Raw genomic sequence first — 22,133 nt, forward strand, 5'->3', positions numbered from 1 at the left:
TGTTGAAATGAGTTCCTCCCCTCAGTGTTAAGGGCTCACACTCACGCACCCTCTTCCTCCCAAATAAAACATTAAAAAGTGTTGTAAACAAACCCTTCTCTGAACAGCAAGAAGCTTCTACAAGTCAGTATGCTGTGTTCTACCAGAGCATACAAAAATCCCCTCTCTGAACCCATGCTAGGACTACATGAGAGGAGCTTCTTCTGGTGGATTAGTAAAGAAATCACAGGTCTCCCTGAACGCTCCTTCTGCCAGTGTTGAATAGTGTGTGGTTTCAGGGCAGTTTTAATTCTGACAAGTGGTACCCAGTGAGTATCAACTGATCGGTTACATCCTTTGGGGATCCATTTCTGAGCCAGTTTGGGCTGACTTTAAAAGATATTGTTGGTCTGCTTTTGGTCTGCTTAGATTTGGCCCCTAAATATGACTTTCTCTGGCTCACTTACAGTATGTACTAAGAGCTTTCACTCTGGCCAAGATCTAGACATCCCATTAACATTGACAAATCTGGATGATAAACAGTTTAATCTGGATAGTAAACAGTCATGGTCAGGAGTGGGATACTTGCAAGGACTGTGTGCTAAAGACTGAGACATGAAATTACATTGATATTTATTCATTTAGCAGACGTTTTTATCCAAAGCAACTTACAGATGAGGAAATACAAGCAAAGCGATATATTAAGCAGAGAACAATATAAGTAGTGCTACCATACAAGATCTTTTAATTGAGTTCTAGTGAAGCAAAGTGCGCAGAGTAGAGGTGTAAGGGCCAGAGTACTCTTTTTTTTAGGATAATGTGGGATTGGTGTTTTAGGGGTTAGTTACGTGCTCACGGAAGAGGTGGGTATTTAGCTGTTTTTTGAAGATAGTGATAGATTCTGAGGTTGGAAGTTCATTCCACCACTGAGGGACAGTTAGTGTGAAGGTTCTGGAAAGGGACCTCATGCCTCGCTGAGAAGGCACTACTAAGTGTCGGTTGCTAATCGATCACAGATTGCGTGAGGGAACGTAAACCTTCAGGAAAGTGTTGAGGTAGTGGGGTGCTGATCCAGACAAGGTCTTGTACGTTAGTGTTTCACTCTCTAACTGAAAAAAGACTTCTTCTTTTTTAGGCCAACGGAGCTCTTCCGGAGTTGCAACATCCAGTCTGACCAGGGTGCCATGAATGACATCAAACTTTGGTCCAATGGAACCATAAAGATGCCTCTGATGAACATCCCAGTTTTGGACATCAGAAAGTGCCGGCCGGAGATGTGGAAGGCTGTGGCCTGCGCACTCCAAATCAAACCCTGCTACAGCAAATCAAGAAGCAGCGTCATCTGCAAGTGTGTATTCCACTTCCAATCTCTCCATATTGGTCCTGTTTCTTCTTCTCCCATGTTTAGTTGTTTAGTTCAGGCTGACTTTAATTTGATTTTAACGTATTAACTTAAGGGCTGCTGTTTTAAACTGCATTCACAGAACTGTATTAACAAAGTTAAGTCAAAGTAACACTGATAGGAAATTTCACTGTTCAGTCTATTCTGTTACAAATGGAGCTACCAGTAAGTGTGTATAGTTCAAGTCTCTGAACAGAGATGCTGTCTTTACTGAAAATAAAATGCACTGGTTATATAGTTATTGCCTTAACTAATGGCAGAAAAGAGAATCTGAAATAGTAAACACTCATGTTCAGTGATCATACAGTTAAAGAAATACTTGCTAATGAGATTTTTGTTTGTTTGTTTTTAATAATAAAAATCCCCCATGGAGATGGTTTCAAACAAATCCTGACCAAAATATGAAAGAATTTACCTGGTTGCCTTCGAGAAGAAAATAACCTTTCTGTATAAATTATAGAATGAAATCATTTAGTTAGATTAGTTAAATACTTTAGAATGACTGAAACCCGTGTTTTGCACTAATAAATTGCACGTGTTATTTATGATTTGTTTATTATATATTTGTTTGTAAACATGTTTCACAATTTCATGAAGCGTGCCAAAAATTTTGGAATTGACTGTATGAGTAAGGAATACGTTGGCTGATTGCTGGTGTAATCCATGCTCTGAGGTTGTTTGACCTCATTTGGCATGTCGGAGTTGAGATGTTCCACCTGACAGTTTCATTCACACACACACACACACACACACGCACACACGAGAGCAACACTGGCTGTTTTGTTCGCATTTTATCACACCTGTGTTTACACTCTGAGCTAAAGCTTGTCTCATTTGGCGATCAGCGGCCCGTCCCTCGGCACTCACTTGCACTCCAGTACTGTGAGGATTAGTGCTCCTCACGCAACAGTTCTGGAGAATGGCTTAGAATGCTCACGCTCATGTTTTTGACAAGAAACACCATGACTCCAGCAGCTCAGGACAAAAGCCCATGTCAGTGAGTGATGGCAGGCTGTGACCTCACCGTCATCCATCAGCATCCCTCCTCTTTTGACCTGTTCCAGCACGCATCACTGTTTCTGTCTGCTAGCAATCAGAACTTGACGGTTTGTGGACAAGCACGTATTCTTACATGCGTGTGCGAGTTTCAAGTTCGTCACAGCGTTCGTCCTAGGAAAATTGTCATGTTTTACCGTCCCTTGTTGACATTTTGCTAAGTCTTGTCCAGCTCGTTACTGTCGATACATCTGCTAATGTTTCAAACAGCATGTCAGTTATAGAGTTTCTAGAGACTTGGGTGCAAGGTTTGCTAAGTGTAATTCGTGGTAATTTTGATGATCATAAATTTTAGAAAGGAGCAGACACAAAAATGTCTTCAAGATACTGAGGCAAAAGTGTATAGACTCAGTCGAAAAGTCAGCAGCCTCGCACACTAACTAGTCATCTATGGAGATAAATGAGCAGCATTGTTCCGGCCATGTGGGGGTATGATTATATGTATTTCATGAGAACAGCTGGGTCTTAATAAATATTTTCACTGTCGGCTAGCAAACAGTGATTAAGCTGCTTCCATTCACAGTGGTAATTTACTTTCAGTCTTTGTTTCAGCGACACATGCCCTTGTCTAGATATAGTAACCAAGCTTTCCTTATGAAAATGTACAGTACAATTTAGTATCTTTCTTAAAGTGTATTACAGCGCAGGGAAAAAGTATCTGTCCCCGTCCTGATTTCTTCTGTTTTTGTGTACATCTCACACTAAATAGTTTTAGATCTTCAAACGAAATACAATATAAAACAAAGGCAACCTGAGTGAACACACAGTACAGTTTTTATTTAATTTTTTTATTGAAGCAAAAACAAAAAAAATGGTCCAACACCCATTACCCATGTGAAAAACTGATTGCCCACTTAAACTTAAAATCTGGTTGTGCCACCTTTAGCAGCAATAACTGCAACCAAACACTTCCGATAACTGGAGATCAGTCTTTCACTTACTTCTAGGACTAGGACTTACGCCTATGCTTTGGATGATTGTCTTGCTGCATAATCCACTTGCGCTTGACTTTCAATTTACGGACTGAAGACCGGACATTCTCCTTTAGGATTTTTTGGTAGAGAGCAGAATTCATGTTTCCCTCAATTACTGCATGTTACCCAAGTCCTGAAGCAGTAAAGCATCCCCACACCATCACACTGCCACCACCATGCTTGACCGTAGGTATGATGTTCTTTTTGTGGAATTCTGTGTTTGGTTTACGCCAAATGTAACAGGACCTCTGTCTTCCAAACAGTTCCACTTTTGACTCATCAATCCACAGAGCATTCTCCCAAAAAGTTTGAGGAAATTCAGACGAGCCTTAATGTTCTTCTGGGTTAGCAGTTTTTTTTCATCTCTCCACTCTTCCATGGATTCCATTTTGCTCCAGTGTCTTTCTGATAGTGGAGTCATGAACAGTGACCTTTATTGATGCAAGAAAGGCCGGTAGGTCCTTTGATGTTGTCAACTTTGTGACTTGCTGGATGAGTACTTGCTGTGCTGTTGGAGGAATTTTGGAAGGTTGTCCACTTCTGGGAAGGTTCACTACTGTGCCGAGTTTTTCAATTTGGAGATAATGGCTCTCACTGTGGTTCTTTTGAGTCCCAGAGCCTTTGAAATCGCTTTGTAAGCCTGATGCATTTCAATCATCTTCTTCCTCATCATTTCTGGAATTTCTCTCAACTTTGGCATAATGTGTTACTGAGTAAGACCTTGTAACCAAATTCATGCTGATGAAAAAGTTCTATTTAAGTGTTGATTTGATTGAACAGGGTTTGCAGTAATCCGGCCTGGTTATGTCTAGTCCAGCTGAATCCCATTATGAATGCAGATTTGGGGAATTAGTAACTATGGGGGCAAATACATTTTCACACAGGCCCGGTTAATATCGAATCACTTTTTTGCTTCAGTAAATAACATTATCAGTTAAAAACTGTATTTTGTGTTTACTCAGATTGCCTTTGTTTTATCTTAGATTTTGTTTTACTTTCTGAAATAGTTTAGTACGAGATATACACAAAAGCAGAAGAAATCAGGATGGGCGTAAGTACTTTTTCACAGCACTGTGTGTGGGCATTAAGTACATACAGACGACTGTCAAACTGAAATTAAAAAAAAAAGTGTCTTTGTAAATATCAGGATAGAAATATTTCATCCTGGGATAAAGCTGATCAGTCAGAAGAACTGTGCATTTTGCATCAGACAATAAAATGGAACACGACTGGATCTTATTATTTCTGCAATACAGTGATTGCTAGTTTGGTTCCAGCTTTCCAACACACCACATGTACAAACCTAAAACTAAGTTACTGAAGGTCCTGAAATGCCGTTCTGGATCGTTCCGGCTCACATTAACCACTGGGGACAAGTGAAGGTAAATAGGTTACCTGAAGTTTGGTGTACTTCTTCTCAAGCATACTTGCACATGCTTGTCTAACAAAAGTGCACTTAAGTATACATAGTGTATGTCTCTGTATGTACTGTGTGTGTGTGTGTATATATATATATATATATATATATATATATATATATATATATATATATATATATATATATATAGTACAATTTAAGTATCTTTTTTTGTAAGGGTTCAACTGATCGGTGTCTGTTTAGTGAAGGTCAGTTGAAACTAAGTCAGTGTGATTATGTTTTTCACCGACATGGCTCTGTTCCATGAATTCCAGATGTGTGTGTGAAGACTGCAGACATGTGTTGTCTGACACTGGACAATAAAAACAAAGAGTGGATTTCTTACGTTAATATGAATAAGGTGAATAACGAAACAACCGGCAAGTAGCCCGGATAAAATCACTGCTGGATGTCGAATTTGTCGAGTCACTCTGGGATGGTCTCAGTCACAACAGATAAAAACAGCGCAGAGAAACAGCTCCAATGTGTGTCCAAGCATGAAGCTGTTTTATGGTGTAAACAGTCAACAGGAAGCGTCCTTTCATCTCCTCTATCTGAACACAGAGGCCTGTACTGATGTGTGTGTGTGTGTGCATTCCAGGCTGGCAGGAACACAGAGAAGTGGTGTGCTTCCGTTCTCTGCAGCAGACACTTGAAACAAGATTTTATATTATAGTTTTTACCTTTAATTATTATATACTTGTCTTATCCTCTACGGAGACCTTTTTATGTTCTAATTTATACGGTGCTTTCCATATTTACCGGTTGTATCTTATTCCAAGTTTGAAAGTGGCAAATAACTGGTATGCATTTGATCCCAAGCTTAAACAAAGTAATCCCTCTCTAGGTCCCCCCCCTAATATCGTTCAGATCTCATTTGAACATTTCACGTTCGCCTTCAGGTCGGACTGTGTGGACATCCTTACCCACTGCGGTGACTTCTCACGCTTCGGAGAAGGCCACACCCCAGAGCAGATCTGTGACCTTCTGTCCCCTACCGACGACCCAGACAGATGCATTCCTCTGCAGAGATACCTCGGTGAGTCTTAAACCCTTCAACTTCAGCTTTCTTCTTCTGTTTATAAAAATGACATTCATCTGTACGTGGAATTCCTTTGGCTCTGACAGCTCCTAGTCCCTTTGAAAACATCATCGAGGAGGTAATCCATCCCTGTAATCCCAACCCATGTCCCAGCAACCATCTGTGTGAAGTAAACAGGAAGGGCTGTCACCCAGGACAAGACTGCCTGCCTTACTTCTGTGTGCCTGGTACTTGATTTTTATATCATTAGTCCAACATTCAACATTACTGTGGAATACATATTTTTATTTATTTATTTATTTTTTTAAACAAGATCTGTCTGTTCTCAGTTAATTTTATAACTGATTGGTCACCAGCGCCTGGTTAAGGTGTAATGTCTTTAAACCAAACTGGGAACTGTCTCCTGTGGCAGGCTGCAAACTGGGTGAAGCATCCGAGTTCCTCGTGCACATGGAGGCTCGGATCCAGGTTCCAGTGCGCAGCGGGCAGGTAGGCTGTTACGAGGTGTGCACCTGCGGGCAAAGCAGCCGTCTGGAAAACTGCGCCGAAATGCCCTGCATCGACACCACCAAGACCTGCACTGTCGGAGGACAGAGGAAAAGTGAGACGTGACAGACTCGCTATATCTTAACCTTTATTATTTTGATGTTTTGTTTTGTTTACTCGGATCATGACATATCGTCCAACCCAGAAATTTTGATGGTGAATGTTTTCCGAAAAACGAGTGTGTAATTGTTAACAGAGAGCAAACATGCGTTGATTACGCAATAATTATCTCGGTTAAAAGGAGAAAGGCTTTTGTTCTCTTTGGATCCCAAAAAAAAAAAAATAACAGCAAACGCTAGAGCAAACGCAGCCCTCAGCCGTCTCGCTCGTCTGAAAGAATCCCCTAACAAAACATTACATTAAAGGAGAAGAGTAAACGCCACCACAAGCTGGAATTTCCTTCCTGCGGTCTCCTTTTGGACAGCCTGAAATGTCACAGAGGAGCTTTTAGAGAGACTTGCCCTTCCTTGGCATGAGCCGTAAATGATTGATTCACGCATTTGACTGCCTCGAGTAACGTACTTCTTTTGAGGCTGACGCCTAGCGGAGTAGCGCTGTAGCACTCACAAAAACAACCAGAATATCAAACCTGCAGGCGCTGGTATTATTTATAACCACCATTTCTGAAAATTAGTAACGATCTTGTGCTGGAAACACTCATAACCATGTAAAATAAATATGCAACAAATTATGAATTTATTATCATGAATATGAGGATTTGCCCTAAGAGAAGTATATAAGTATTGTAATGGCCAGACTCTAATTTAAGACAGAGTTTTATTTATGGGCATCTGTGTTGTGTTGTTCATTTTGTATCGTATTGTAAATGGTGGTCGGTTTGAACCTGAATGACTTTCATGCTTTGCTTATTTTCTGAGTGGATTGGCTATTTTGGGCTTATTTCTGACAGATTTGTTTAATAAAGCACTGCACGGCTATGGCCTCATTTTGACACAGGACGGGCCAGGCCTAAGAGAGCATTATGTAAGGAAATTGAAATCTCATAGTTAATACTGGGTATTTGTGTGAGGTGCCATTAAAAGAAGGAAACACTGGAGCAGGTTTGTGGCATAGACATCCCAACATCTTTACAGAGAGTTAGCAGTTAGCTTTACATGGCCATGCCGTACCTTCGGTTAACGTATCGGTTCTTTTATCTTTTGGTTGCTAAAGCGCTTTTTCTTGTGCAGCTAGTAAATAGTTTGAAAATGTCACTTACATTTGCACTAGACAAGACAAAAAGGAGACATATTATTATACTGTGTTGTAGGAGTCAGTATTGTAAATGTTAAACACTTACAGTTAACGGATTTAGATGTTTATGTATACGCAGCCATACACTCCTATTGAACCAGTTTGTATTTTAAAGGTCATGGAGCATCTTTCAAGGTGGACTGTAAGTCCTGCTTTTGCAATGCTGGAGAAACCATCTGCTTCCCGCCGCAGTGCCCCAGTCTAGACAACTCATTTACAGGTGAGTGTATATGTTTCACTGCTCCTACAGTCTTTCAGCCCTACAGTTTACTTCCTGTTCCTTTCTCTGTTTCAACTTCTCTCTCTCGCAGATCTTCCATGTGGCTGTACTGATCACTTTGTTCCAGTGTGTGCCCGTAATGGACGCACGTACCCCAGTGCCTGTGTGGCACGCTGTATGGGCTTCCAAGACAATCAGTTTGTGTTTGGCTCCTGCAGGAGCACTGGACCCTGCTCACCCAACCCATGCCAGAGAAACCAGAGGTGAGAGCAGGACTGTCCCAGAGCAGTGATGGCACGTTGCCCAGTCTGTAATTACATTAGGTATCATTAAAAACAATCACGGACACAGCATGTGTGCTCGGCGATCCCCGGGCTGAACTCGGGTTTAATACCTGTGTGAAGTTCACACAGATGTTCTCCTTGTTTCGGTTTCCTCCCAACTCCTAAAAACATGCTGGTAAGTGGATTGGTTGAATAAGTGTGTGTATGACGCCCGCAATAGACCGGTGTCCCATCCAGAGTGTGTTCCTGCACCCAGTGATCGTTTGATAAGCTCTGGATACACCACGATCATGGCCATGATAACACACGTACTGAAAATGAATTAATGATTCAAAAATATCTTTTGTAAATATGTTATATTGCCAACAGGTTTCACAGTCATGAATGAAAAAATTAATTATAATGTCAGAGAAGCGCCACGGATGTTAAAATACCTGTTAAATCCTTGTTATGGTGATGGGAAATATGGCAATAATCTAGCATGACACTTGGAATAAAAGTACACACAATATCAATATAAATGATAGAACTTGCTAGGAGAGTACCGGCAAAGCCGTTATGCTGCATTTGCTTGGTAAATGATTTTAAAATGAAATTATTTGGTACAAAAGTATATTTTAACATCCACTCATCTAGCAATGGAGTGAGTAATGGAGTCAGTTGGGTTATAATTTTTGTCGATATGCTCACTTGTGTTATGAATCATTTATTACAATACGGATATGATATATACTGTACAGATGAGCTCGTCCCTGTTGCGTATTTCAAACCCAAAATAAAAAGGCAATAACGAATTAGCCCATACTTACAGCAACTAATCGACAAAATCAACCAAATTTGATGATAAAAAATAGTTTTTTAGACAACACATTTCATTAGAGATTAGTTAGTGAAGCACGTTGTATTGCATTAGTTCATTTGACTAAAAAGGTATTTGAAAGAAAATGCAACGAAGCTATTTGAATCAATTAACTTCTAAGTAGTTAGACAATTATATCGGACCTAGTAGCGATTCAAAGTTGTCGGGAGTCGATTCCCTGATTCCAGACGTTCCACACACTGAAAATGATTCGCCTAACGCAAACCCGGCAAACAAGTCAAACATATAAATCGAGCCTTTATTTGAATTCGGCTGGTTGGACTTGAACAGATCAGAGCATGAAATGCAGTTAAGGCCCTTTCGGGATTGAGAGTAACGTTGTTATACGCTCGCTGTACCAGTGTGTGGTTGCATTAAAGCATCCCAAGTACTCTATATAGTCAAGTTTTCCTTTTTTTGTCCTACCTGGTTATTTTATGGCACTTCCTCTTCCCCAGAGATTTTTTTTTTCTTCATGATTCCCATGCTTAGCCGTGTTGTTTATTCAGGTGTGATGTTCAAACATTCCCCTCCAGCCCAAGCTAATATTTTCTGGAGGTATTTTGTGGCGAGAGTGTTTTGTAATCCTTCCTCCGGATACTCTTACTGGGCCGTAAGCCCTTTAGCTTAAGAGTGTCAGCCACCTCCGGGGACAGTATGAGTTCACGTTAAGCCATGTGCTAATTGTGTCTTTTATTATCAGAGTGAGTGATGCAGTGTTAAACTAGTGTGAAATCTTATTGGAGTCGTGAACACTTTAAGCATTCAAGAATACTATTAAAAAGTATCACCCATTTATGAACACCTCTCCTTTTAGTCCTAATCATGGAAAGTAATGAGGAGTGTGGAAAGTTTAACCTTGTTAATGCGAGTTCTGTCGCTTCGTTTGTGTGCTTCAATCCGTGCGTTAATGTGAATCTTAACAAAGCATCTGTTGGACTCTTCTGGCCGATTTTCCATTGTATCCCCAGACCGCTTGCTTACTGTAACAACTCGAAGAGAACAAAGTCTTCAAGAGCTCTTGAGCACATTGAAGAAGGCTCCTGCTTGTGTTGCTCTCCCTCTGAAATGAAACGTCTTGTGGAATCTGTCTTATGTAACACCCAACAGCTTGTTTTATAACCTCCCTGCCTGGCCCAGCGTTCAAAGCGAGAACGTAATTCCATTGTTTGTTCTTTGGTAAACAAGATGATAAAATGGCAAACCCTCGCTGTGAAAAACTAGGTCGCGGGGCTTTTATGGAGCCAACCTTGATGCATTGACATCCATAAACAAGTCTAGTTGCCATGGATCAAGTGTCTTATGTCTGTATAAAGAGCTGCTTGTAGTCCTACGAATATACTGAATGAACAGGTCGCTTCATTCGTCCGTTTATCTTCAGGATACAATTTACCTTGGTCAGTGGATTCGGTGCCTACCCCAGGAACACAGGGTACGAAGTGGGAATACACCCTGGATGGGACGCCAGTCTATCACAGGGCACAATGTGACATACTTTCACAGCCAGGGGCAAAAGAATTCATGGTTTCGCTCTGATTCATGATGCTAGGGACTAAAAGTAAGTGCCCTTGAAGGCATTTATTTTATACTTATACTTGTACTCCCATTCCAAATTATGGAATATGTGCCATAAGACATCCATATCTGTTCTTACTATCAGTTCCCTGTAGTTTGGCCTCTTACCACAGAGGGGCAGAGTTGCCACACTGTTTTGACACGCAGGCCACTAAATGATTGATTTGATTATGGGCCGCGGTCTGGCAGTGCAATGCAATATGACTAACAGCTTGGGCACTTAAAACAAATGAGTCTGCCACAAAAATCTAATCTGAGCTGTTTAAAATGTACTCCACATTTGATCTTCCCTTCCTTTTGTGTTGTGCAACTGCTGTGTAATATGATCCAGCGCTACACTTTAACCTCTAGTACCTTACTAAGCTCACTTCTACTTCAGAAGAACTCTCTGTCTTTTTAACATGATACCCGGCCGTAATACCAACCAACACACAGCAGACAAACTACGTCTTCTCCAAGCACTAATATAGTTCCAATATCTCAAATATTTCAGTAGAAATATTTCCATCAAATTGCTCACAAATAGCAATCGCAGTACCGCAGTATTATTCACATTGCAGTCCTTATTATTTTCCCTTTTTTTATTTCTTTCTATTAGAAATTCTTCTGTGGCGTGGCCTGCATCCGTCCTGTCCACATTGGACAGGAACTAATTTTCTGCCTTACCTTTTACATTCAGCTTTCTGTCGTCCTGCGTATATCCTGAGCAGTACCTCAGTGTATCGTTTAGGTTGTGCGTGGAAACACTGGTAAATATTCTACCGTTTTTATCTTTTAGTAATAAAAAGCAAAGCCCTGTAGAAAAAAACAGGAAAGAGGATTATGAGATTCAATAATAACTTATACGCACAGCTCAAACCTCAGGATTTAAACCTCAGAAGTTATGAAAAAGGCAGGAGGAAGGGAACAGCCGGATATACAAAATAACACAACCTCTCTTCTTTCACTCACACTTTAAGGGTTGAATATAGAAGAAGAACGTATTTATAATTAAGACCTCTTAAAGCATTCCAGACTAAAACTATATAAAGTAAAATCGCAAAAAAATAAGGTTGTTTTCAGTAACCATTACAGCCTGGTCAGGTTTGTGGTGGAATCGGAGCCTTTCCTAGGAACACGAGTCGGGAATACACCATATATGGATATATAGCGTACCAGTCCATCGTAGGACACATACAGGTGCATACATTCAGACACATGTTCACACGTGGGGGCAAGTTTTGGGGAAGTTGGAGGAAACTGGAGAAACCCACATGGACACAGAGATAACATGTACCTGCTGTGCTATGCTTAAGGAGTTTTAATGTTAAAACAGTAGAATGTAAAGAATATTATACGCTGTTAAACAGTAGAGAGAGTATCGTACCCCGGGGCTCATGCACGTAACCTACAGCAAGCCTGCCTCTGTTCTTATAAAATGTTATGTAATACCATACAATCCCACTTAAAGTGTCATATATACAAATTACATTACAAACAAACTATTTAGTGTAGATACTCCGTTACTGTTACAGGTGGTGACCGCCGTATGTAGCACAGGGCAAGCAGTAGCTTCTCTCAAACTGACACTGTCATTTAGAGTAGAGACAGGGCCATAAGTATTTGGACAGCAATGCAGTTTTTGCCTCTGTACACCACCACGATGGATTTGAAATGACGCAGTCAAGATGGGATTGAAGTGTCGATGTTCAGTTTGATTCAAGGGGTTTAACAAAAATATTGCATTAACACGTTTATGAATTACAGCCACTTCACAGATTTACAGATTCCCTCCACTTTCACAGGCTCAGAAGTAATTGGACAGCTGACTGATAAGTAAATGGTAAATGGTCTGCACTTATATAGCGCCTTTTAACCTTTTAGTGCTTTACACTGTTTCTCATTCACCCATTCACACTCACACACTCACACACCAATGGTAGCAGAGTTGCCATGCAAGGCGCTAACTTGCCATTGGGAGCAACTCGGGGTTCAGTGTCTTGCCCAAGGACACTTCAGCATGTGGAGTCACGTGGGCCGGGAATCGAACCACCAACCCTACGATTAGTGAACAACCTGCTCTACCACCTGAGCCCTTATGAAGTTATGAAATAAGCAGTTTCATGGCCAGCTGTGGCCTGTTTTCTCGCTGTTTCATGACAGATTAAGCAGATAAAAGGTGTGGAGTCGACTCCAAGTGTTGAATGTGCATTTGGTAGCAGTTCATGGGAACTCTCGATATGCGGTCCAAAAAGGTGTTGATGCAATTGAAGGTGGCCATCATTAGAGAGACAGCAAAAATGTTAGGAGTGGCCAAATCAACAGTTTGTGCTTTTCACTCACTGAACGCAGAAAGATCCACAAACAAGCAGCAACTGAAGGCGGCTGCAGTAAAGTCCTGGAAAAGCATCTCAAGGGAGGAAACTCAGCATTTGGTGAGGTCCAAGGGTTCCAGATTTCAGACTGTCATTGACTGCAAAGGATTTTCCTCCAAGTATTAAAAATAATCCTAATATTTATGATTGTTAGCTTGTCTATTACTTCTCGGCCTGTGAAAATGGAGGGACTCTGCAAAAAATGACCGTGATTCCTAAACAGGTAATGCAGTATTGTTGTTAAACCTGTTGAATTACAGCTGAACGTCTACACTTCAATCACATCTTCATTGCTTCGTTTCAAATCCAATCCAAATGTGCTGGTGTACAGAGGTAAAATTGCAAAAATTGTGTCACTGTCCCAATATTTATGGACCTGACTGCAAATTAGCCATTCGATATCTGCTTATTCTACTCGCAGAGTCATTTATCCGTGCAAGTCTATCATACTGTATACTTCAGATGACTTGCATTAGCCGTTTTCTATCACCTGTGATTAAACGACAGCATTATTTCATATTCGCTATCTCAGGTGCATCCCGAAGCGGCGTGTGTGTCTGACGAATACAACGGACTACCCGTGTCTGCAGTACCAGTGTGTGGGCCGCCCTTCCGGCTGCGACGCGAACCAGCTGGATCCGGTCTGCGACACAGACAACATGGAGCACACCAACTTGTGTCTCCTGTATCAGAGCGGCAAAACCCTGGCATACATGGGTCACTGTCAGGTATACACATTACCTCCATTACTGCACAAGAACTAACACAGTTTATTATTTTTTACATGTTTATAGAACGGGCGCACGGTGGCTTAGTGGTTAGCCTCACACCTACAGGGTTGGGGGTTGCGGGGGTGCACCGGTTTCCTCCCCCAGTCCAAAGATGGTCCAACCATGGTAGGCTGATTGGCATGTGTCCGTAGTGTATGAGCGGGTGTGTGAATGTGTGTGTGAGTGTGCCCTGCGATGGATTGGCACCCCGTCCAGGGTGAACCCCGCCTTGTGCCCGATGCTCTCTGGGATAGGCTCCAGGTTTCCCATGACCCAGTAGGATAAGCGGTATAGAAGATGGATGGATGGATGTTTCTAGAACTATAAGGGCACACCTACTCAACGCTGCCTCTTATTGCTTAAAGGCGACTCACAAGGCATATGTACTTTCGACAGAGGAGATGGGGTTGAGGAGAAGTGCAAGATTCCCTGACAGGCAACTAAAATTACAAACTGCCCCTTTAATAACTAATGCCTCATACATTGTGAACTTTCTGTATATCTGGACAAGAATGATGTAATCCTGTTTGAGTAATATTTTTTTTCAAAAAGTTGTTTTAATAGTAGCTGAAGAAATGATATTAGTTATAGTATTTGCTAAAAGAAAAAGTCTTGTATATGTAAAGCAGCTACGTGTTTCTGTACTGGTACTGATACTGTGTTTGAGTGAATCTTTTATCCAAACTGCCACAGAGTAGCACTTGAGCATCATTTAGCTCCCAATCTGGTCATTTCCCAGGTCCCACCCACTAGGAGGGTGAAGGTGAAGTCTAGCGAGTGCTTCCTCTAAGACACAAGAAGCTTGGAGGACACACTTGGGGGGCGAACGCTGTCTACCTTCATCCGCATACATGAATTCACAGACACACCTGATTGGCTAGTGTTGCCCTTATTGACAGGAATTTTGTTGTTGCAAAGATAAATCGCATGAGGTAAAAAAAAAATTTTTAAAATACATAAAAATTACCACAGTTTTAGAGGCATTGCACGCAAAGAGGTAATGACGTAAGTAGAACGCAGTCATTTTCTTTAACTTCGGCTCATTCATTAGAGGTTCTTCGTTGTGCTGTATAACCTGACGTAACGAACACGTTATCTCGGTCCGTTATCTTATTCAGCCAACCTTTGATCGAGATCCCTGTTCTGTCATGTTTCTGAAGCGACACTAGAGGGCACTGTCTTGTCCGGATAATATCAGCGTGTGTTTACGCTCTGAGCTCCAGGAATCTGGGTCAGAAGACTCCACATTAACTATTGCCGTCTGCTGAGGCCAAAGCCATTCATTTAGCTTCAGCTATAAACAGCAGCCTGAACACGGCATCAACACGGTGCACTGTGTTTAATGATGTGCACAACTTTCATTACAGGAACAGCGCAGGGCATTTTTCAGCGTCGGCACTGCGCGGTTAGACGGTGTAGGGAACACTTTTCTGTCTAGCTGTGTGTTTGTCTGCATTTATACTAACACACACACAAATAAACCTATAAACACCTACAGAGTAGGTAAGAGCCAGGGAGAGCTCCGTGATTATCACTGAGGCTCAAATTCTGAGTATCATATTGCTAATTGCGCTTAGGCTGTGTTTCATAGGGCCTTCACAGACACGTATACCAAAAAAAACATCCCACCACAGCGCTTCTTTTCTATCCTTACAGTTCAAATTTCTCACTCATATTATGCTAGACTTAGAGCACTTAGAGAGATAAGGTGCTTGACACATCGGTCAGCACTTAATCTTCCTGCGGTGCTCAGGTTGCTCAAGCTAACTCACCATACGCTTCCCGAGGTCCGATCTCACGGAAAGCAGCTAGATCAATTACCAGCTCATTAAAACACCACCAGCAAGGAAGCAGGCCAGTTAATGAGGATGTGTGCACGAGCAAATCTTAGGTATCATGTTTAAAAACGAGAGACATTCAGTGCATTTAGCAGCACAAGGCTCAAGGCATCTGCATCTGCCAGACAGTGGGATTTACACATTATGTCGATTTCACCACCAATGATTTATTTTGAAAGAAAGGCATGGAAATAATAAAAGAACGTAATTTAATATTAATCATTATATGTTACACAAGTACATATAGTAAGCTGATGCATGACACTGATGATACCCAAATCTACTGAAACTTGGAGACTCAAATGCTCCTGAACCACTTTTGGCTTGTTTAAAAGAAATAACAACATGGTCGTCTTCAGTGGTGGCTTAGTGGTTAAGGCTACGGGTTACTGATTGGAGGTTCAAGCCCACTGTTGGACCCTTGAGCAAGGTCCTTAACCCTCTCTGCTCCAGGGTCGCTGTACCATGGTGACAAATATAGACTCATTATCAAATTTCCTACATTTAAACGAGAGTAAGACTGAGATTACTATATTTGGTCCTGCACCCTACAGCACCAAATTCAATACTTAACTCAGATCAATTTGCATCCTATATTAAACCGTACATAAAAAACAAATCTGAGATTTTTACTGGATAGTGATCTCAGACTGGACAAGCAGATCGAGCTTTTTTCAACTTAGGCTCCTTTCTCTTGTCTTCTCATTTGGATTATTGCAACCCTCTCTATTCCGGAATTAATCAGACATCCACAGACATCTGACTACAATTAGTCCAGAATGCTGCTGTTAGACTCCCGATGAGTACCCGGAGGCGCAAGCACATGGGGTGCCATCTGATGAGAGCAGGGGTGGCGTGTAAAAATCCTTCGAACATTTCTAAAATGCTCAAATGTGTATAAAACATTTAATATATATGATAAATAGCTGATGTCTGAAATAATAACACATACCCAGAAATAATAAGACAGACACACACACGCATAATAATAATAATGAAAAATTATATATATATTCAAAATAATAATAATAATTCCCTTCCCCTCGACCCCCCTCACTGACCTGTCAGCAGCACGTCAACGTCAGTACACGTAACGTATGTGTGTGTTTTATCCTAATAATTTGCGGGGATATTAGAAAAGAAAAGCTCCAGATTTTTCTGGACCATCAACTTCATCCTCATGTAGCTAGCGCTGTCTAGCATTAGTGTTTGTGTAGGGTGCCACAAATTTTTGAATATTTTCAAAGAGTGCCATGACTGGAAAAAGGTTGGGAAAGGCTGTGGTACAGAATTGATTTTAAAACCCTCTTCCTAGTAGTGATGTGTCGTTCGTGAATGATTCATTCACTTTGAATGAATCTTTATTTTGACTTGGGAACAACGAGTTGTCTTAGAGAGTGACACAGAGAGAGAGAGAGAGAGAGATTTTAATAATATCCTACTGAAATGAACAGAATGACTCGAAAAAAGATTTGTTCATATTGCTGAAAAAGATTCAAAGATCCGAGTCAGTGAAATGATCCGAACTTTCCATCACTACTTAGTACAGTAGTTTACAAATCTCTGAACAAACTAGTGGCGTCATACCTTACAGAGCTTCTATCTGCTCATAATCCCTCGCAGGTCATGTGATCAAACGCTACTAATGGTTCCAAGATCTAGATCAAAGCTTAGAGGTGATCGTGTGTTCGCTGTAGCTGGCCCTAAGCTTTGGATTATAGCCTATCTCTACACATTAGAACTGCTCCTATTTGATCAGCCGTGGATACAGTTTTATATTTGTCATATGATTGTTGTCACGTAATGGAGGCACAGACGGATGCAGGTGCAAGTATGGCAGTTTAATAAAATAACAAGTCCAAACGATCAGGGAGAAATCAATACACGGACAGACAAGGGTCAATCGATCAGGCAAACGTCCAAACTAGGCAAGGCAAAGAGATAAGGTCGTAAATGTGAACAAAGTCAAAACCAGATAAACCAACAGTCAGTACATTTACATGGACAACGATAATCCGATATGAACCCGATTAAGACGATACTCTGATTAAGAAACTAGCATGTAAACAGCGATTATTGATGACCTTATTCCGATTAAAGTCATACTCGAAGTAAACACAAATGGAATTGAGATGTGTGGAGTATTCCTGTTTTAGACGCATTATCGACGTGTATTACAGACATGTACACACCTTAATCACACTGTTAACGTCATGTGGGAGTTTTCACCGCATTTTGCGACAGGACACGTACACACACGGCAGTGTGCAACCGTTTGATGCCAAACAAGTGAGCACGTCTGTGTCCGAAACCATGTAGTTACATACTGCAGTATATAGTAGGTGAAATACATGTATTTTCAGCTACTATATATTAGGTAAGTACACGGTTTGGGACGCAGCCCACGGCTTCAAGCAGTCGTCTATTAGCACGTATAGCATGACAAATAATTACCTGCACTTGAAGCTTTCGTAAAATTAAAAATGAAACACCCAAAACTGTATACGGTACCATAACGAAGACGAACTATATGTTAATACGTGAAATTCTGGAGGGAACATCGGACGGCGTGACGTGGAGACGTAATGACGTGTGCTGTTAATCGATAACATGTACAACGGGAACATGAAAGGAATATTCTAAACGCGACTCATGTAAACACCTTAATCACAATATTATCTTATTCAGAATAAGGTCAATAATTAGACTACTGCTGTCCATGTAAACACAGTCAGTGTATCAAAGCTTGGTAACGACAGAGACGAAAGGTAACTGATCGTATCCTTCACAGTTTCCTGTGTGTGTGAGAGTCTCTCATGTAGTGTGTAGTGTGCTGTGATTGTCAGATGACATGATGATTGTTATATTTTTTTAATTTTAGCTTTTGTATTTATTGCTGTAAATCACTTTGGTAAACCTATGTTGTTTTTAATGGTGCTATATAAACACATTTGACATTGACATGAAATATCTATTAGCTCTTTTTTTATTAAGCTTCTGCTACTAAGTGGTGGAGGCGTTATGTTTTCAGCTCGTGCGTCCGTCCGTGATTCTCGTTAGTGTGATATCTCCAGAACGAGTGATTGAATGTTAATAGTAAGAAAGGATTTAGTTTTACAATTTTTTGTCCCTTTCAGAGCAGAAATTTAATTTATTTATTGTATAATAATTATATAATAATAATGCTAATAATAATAATAATAATAATTTCTACATTTGCACTGAGCAACTACTAACTATAAAAAGCTTCAGTTCTAAAATCTGACTGACTGAGCCACATTCAAAGCTGTTCAAGGTAAACTCCTTCATATATACACATGTGACTTCAACCTAATAGATGAATTCTATAATAAAGCTCATTACATTTAAGCCACTGGTCTGTCCATATAAAGCCCTAAGCTTAGCCTGTTATGTTGCTTAGCAACCCAATCTTACTGTTAACAGAATACATTGCCTAGCTGCAGAATTGTTCATTGTGAATATTATTAATAATAAATGTAATTATTCACTGAACATTGCTTCACGTCGTACCAAAGAGCAATATGTTTATTTTGTTTTACCGTGTGTGTGTGTGTGTGTGTTTTGCACACAGGATGCCTGCAGGGTAACTCGGGAAGTGTGTGGACACAACGGTGAGACGTATAACACAGTGTGTGAGGCGTTTTCAGACCGCATGGCTGTGGATTATCAGGGCCGCTGCCATGCTTTGGGTTCTGTGTCAGGTTTCCCATCTGATTCAGGCTGTAATGCCGTGCCCTGTCCTGCCCTCTCTGCTGCAGGCTGTAACCCCATCACTCCACCTGGTGAGTTACACTCTGCTCTTCTCAGCTTTACACAACTCACATGTGTCTACAGGTTTAGACCTTCCCCCCCCCCCCCTCTTCCTGTGTGTGTGTGTAGGTGCATGTTGCCCTGTGTGTGCCGGGATGTTGCAGATCCTCTGGAATAAACAGCAGATGAATGTCTTCGCCAAGGTAATTATCTTCTCCGTGCTCGTTTTCTGCCCTCTATCTATATTTAAGTAGTACAGAAAATCTTTGCAGTTCAGTTGGTGTCTACCGTTCTCGTTGCATCTTAATTTCAGCAACACAAGGTGAACAGTAGATGGCAGCATGGATCACATTTCGCCTACAAATGCTCCAGAGCGTACTGAATAATGATTGCAGCCTTAAATCACTTCTTCTTTTTTTTTTTAAAGAAAAAAACACTTCAGTTCATTTTTTAATCCCAATAATTGAGTTATTGATTTTTTTCAGCATGTGTGGGTGTACATAATTGGCTAGAAATGCAGAAAAAAATTGAACTTAATTCAACACACCTTCAAAATGGCCACAAATAAACTCAGAATAAAGATCTGCCAGTAAAGCAAAGTTTAAAGAGATTAGTATCTGTTTATTGACCTGCTTAAATAAACAAAGAGTTGTTGTTTTTTTTTACTTAAGTAATATGTAGGTGGATGAACTTAAGTCTGATTTGATTAGTTGATTAGATTATAAAGCGGATACTGAAGACGAACAAACGTATTCGGTAATATACAACAGAACTGCAATGCAGGAAATGCAAGACTGCAAGGCAAGTCACAGTGTTAGATTAGTGCACTTGTTATAATATGTTACTGTTTCTATAGTAACCAGCCCGTACAGAATGTAGTTTCGGCGGGGGGGGGGGGGGGGTGTTGTTATTGTTCCGATCAAAATTAGTGAGTTTTTGTGCTGTTATTGCGGAAAACTACTTGAATTGGCGAAATTACACAGAATTGTTTTGCACGGTCTTTCACAGTGATGCTTTTTTCTAAATGAGTCCTTGTACTTGTACTCACAAGGTCGATGCACGTGAATCGAATAGTGTTTTGTCTGAACGTCAAATGACGCATCTTGGCCAAAAACAAAAAACGCAAGCTCCTCAGAATATTTTATATTTATTATAATATTTTGCCTTCATTTCTGCGATCGCAAAAATCACAGAATCCTGGAAGGGCTGAGTAATTGTCTCATTCACAGGTACAGACGCTCCATATATGATTAATGATAAACCGATTCGAATGTGTTGTTCTTTAGCCAAGGAAAGAAAACACCTCATTGTTGACATGTGTTCTATAAGAAGACATTTATTTAACATTTATGTAAGGAGTCTCCAGTGTCAACGATTTATAATTGCCAGTGAGTTTTCCGCCACTGGAAAGTCTTCCGGTGAAGAGTTTACGCATTGTGGTTTCTCGGGAACACGCTGTATTACGCTGTCTTTTTAAAATAATTGACTGTATATAACTGATCTAATGTAAGGCATAACAGCAAGCGGTTTGTTTAAATGTAGCCATAAATGGATACAAAGTTTGTGTGTACAAACTGTAACCATATTGGCAAATTGTTGTATATTGAAATACGTGAGGATTGGAAGATAATCAACTTTAGGCGTGGTAAGAGTAATTCTGCATGTTGTTCTACATCACACTACTGCATCGGTGATTATTTTCCTATAACAGCACAACCAACATGTTTTATTCCTTACATAGAACATATATGTATACGTATTCTGTCCTAGCCTAGGGTGTTATTTCATTCAGAACATAAAACATATATGTATATGTAATAATGTAAAAAAAAAAAAAAAACATAAGTTCAGCTAATCACAATATTAACCAACAACATAGTGTTTTCCTGTCAGTGTTGATTTAGCTCTTTCCTAGTCTAACAGTGTGTGTGTGTGATATTTTCAGCTGAACCGGAATCAGCCGGTCACGGTGCATGACATCCTGAGAGTCCTGCGTCTACACATCTCCGTTCCTCAGTGTGATATCTTCGGCTACCTGAGCATCGACTCTGAGATCGTGATCCTCATCGTACCCGTGGACCAGCAGCCCACGCCACTGCAGGTGTGTGTCTGTATTTAGGTCTGCGTGTACACTCTACACTGTTTTGTTTTTGTTTTCCCCCTTACTAGAGCCTTGAGCTCTTTTGTCAGCATTCACAGTAAATTCAGAGAGAATGCCTGCTGCGCTGTCAAACCCATTATCTTCACTCAGATGCACGTCATGGAAGAGAGACTTCGACATACAGAACGTATATATATAGATACGTATATATACAGTGTGTATGTATAGTGTTGGATAGACAGGCAGCGAGATGCCTTTTGACAGCTCGTCAATCAAATAAGCCTCGCAGCAAGGCCGCAAGCATAATTAGAGCTTCTCGATGAAAATAAAAGACAAGAGCTTAGAAATGAGATCATGAAACTTTGGCCAGTTTTGTAAGGAACAATGTGTATATTTGTTAAATTCGTACATTGCTGTAGCATCATTTTTCGTAGCAGATGTTTGAGAAGGACAGTTTGTGTGCATTGTGAATTACTGAACTGATTTACTGCAGTACTTAATGCTAGCCAAAGCAACTGCTATTTAGTAGGACGCCAAGAGCACAGTGTGTCCCCCAAAGCTATAAGGAAACTAGCGTATTAATATCTTATTAACGAAATAATAAATCATTGCAATGTCTCTGCTTTTCTGGTGATAGAAATTTCATACATTTTCTCAACATTTTCTTAGTTATATTATTTTTGGGAGTATA

General features: G+C 40.6%; 1 protein-coding gene across 1 annotated transcript in view; it reads left to right on the forward strand.

The window, feature by feature from the left end:
- Nucleotides 1-22,133, forward strand: part of reck (reversion-inducing-cysteine-rich protein with kazal motifs) — a 76,078-nt gene that overhangs the window by 49,612 nt on the left and 4,333 nt on the right. Inside the window, exons 11-20 of the mRNA XM_053635694.1 lie at nucleotides 1,115-1,327; nucleotides 5,731-5,867; nucleotides 5,957-6,097; nucleotides 6,283-6,471; nucleotides 7,786-7,890; nucleotides 7,982-8,153; nucleotides 13,495-13,690; nucleotides 19,163-19,373; nucleotides 19,471-19,544; nucleotides 21,287-21,442. Of these exons, the coding sequence (XP_053491669.1) occupies nucleotides 1,115-1,327; nucleotides 5,731-5,867; nucleotides 5,957-6,097; nucleotides 6,283-6,471; nucleotides 7,786-7,890; nucleotides 7,982-8,153; nucleotides 13,495-13,690; nucleotides 19,163-19,373; nucleotides 19,471-19,544; nucleotides 21,287-21,442 (1,594 nt within the window). The remainder of the gene's footprint in view (nucleotides 1-1,114; nucleotides 1,328-5,730; nucleotides 5,868-5,956; nucleotides 6,098-6,282; nucleotides 6,472-7,785; nucleotides 7,891-7,981; nucleotides 8,154-13,494; nucleotides 13,691-19,162; nucleotides 19,374-19,470; nucleotides 19,545-21,286; nucleotides 21,443-22,133) is intronic.

The sequence above is a fragment of the Ictalurus furcatus genome, chromosome 1, assembly GCF_023375685.1.
Source record: "Ictalurus furcatus strain D&B chromosome 1, Billie_1.0, whole genome shotgun sequence".
NCBI classification, from domain to species: domain Eukaryota; kingdom Metazoa; phylum Chordata; class Actinopteri; order Siluriformes; family Ictaluridae; genus Ictalurus; species Ictalurus furcatus.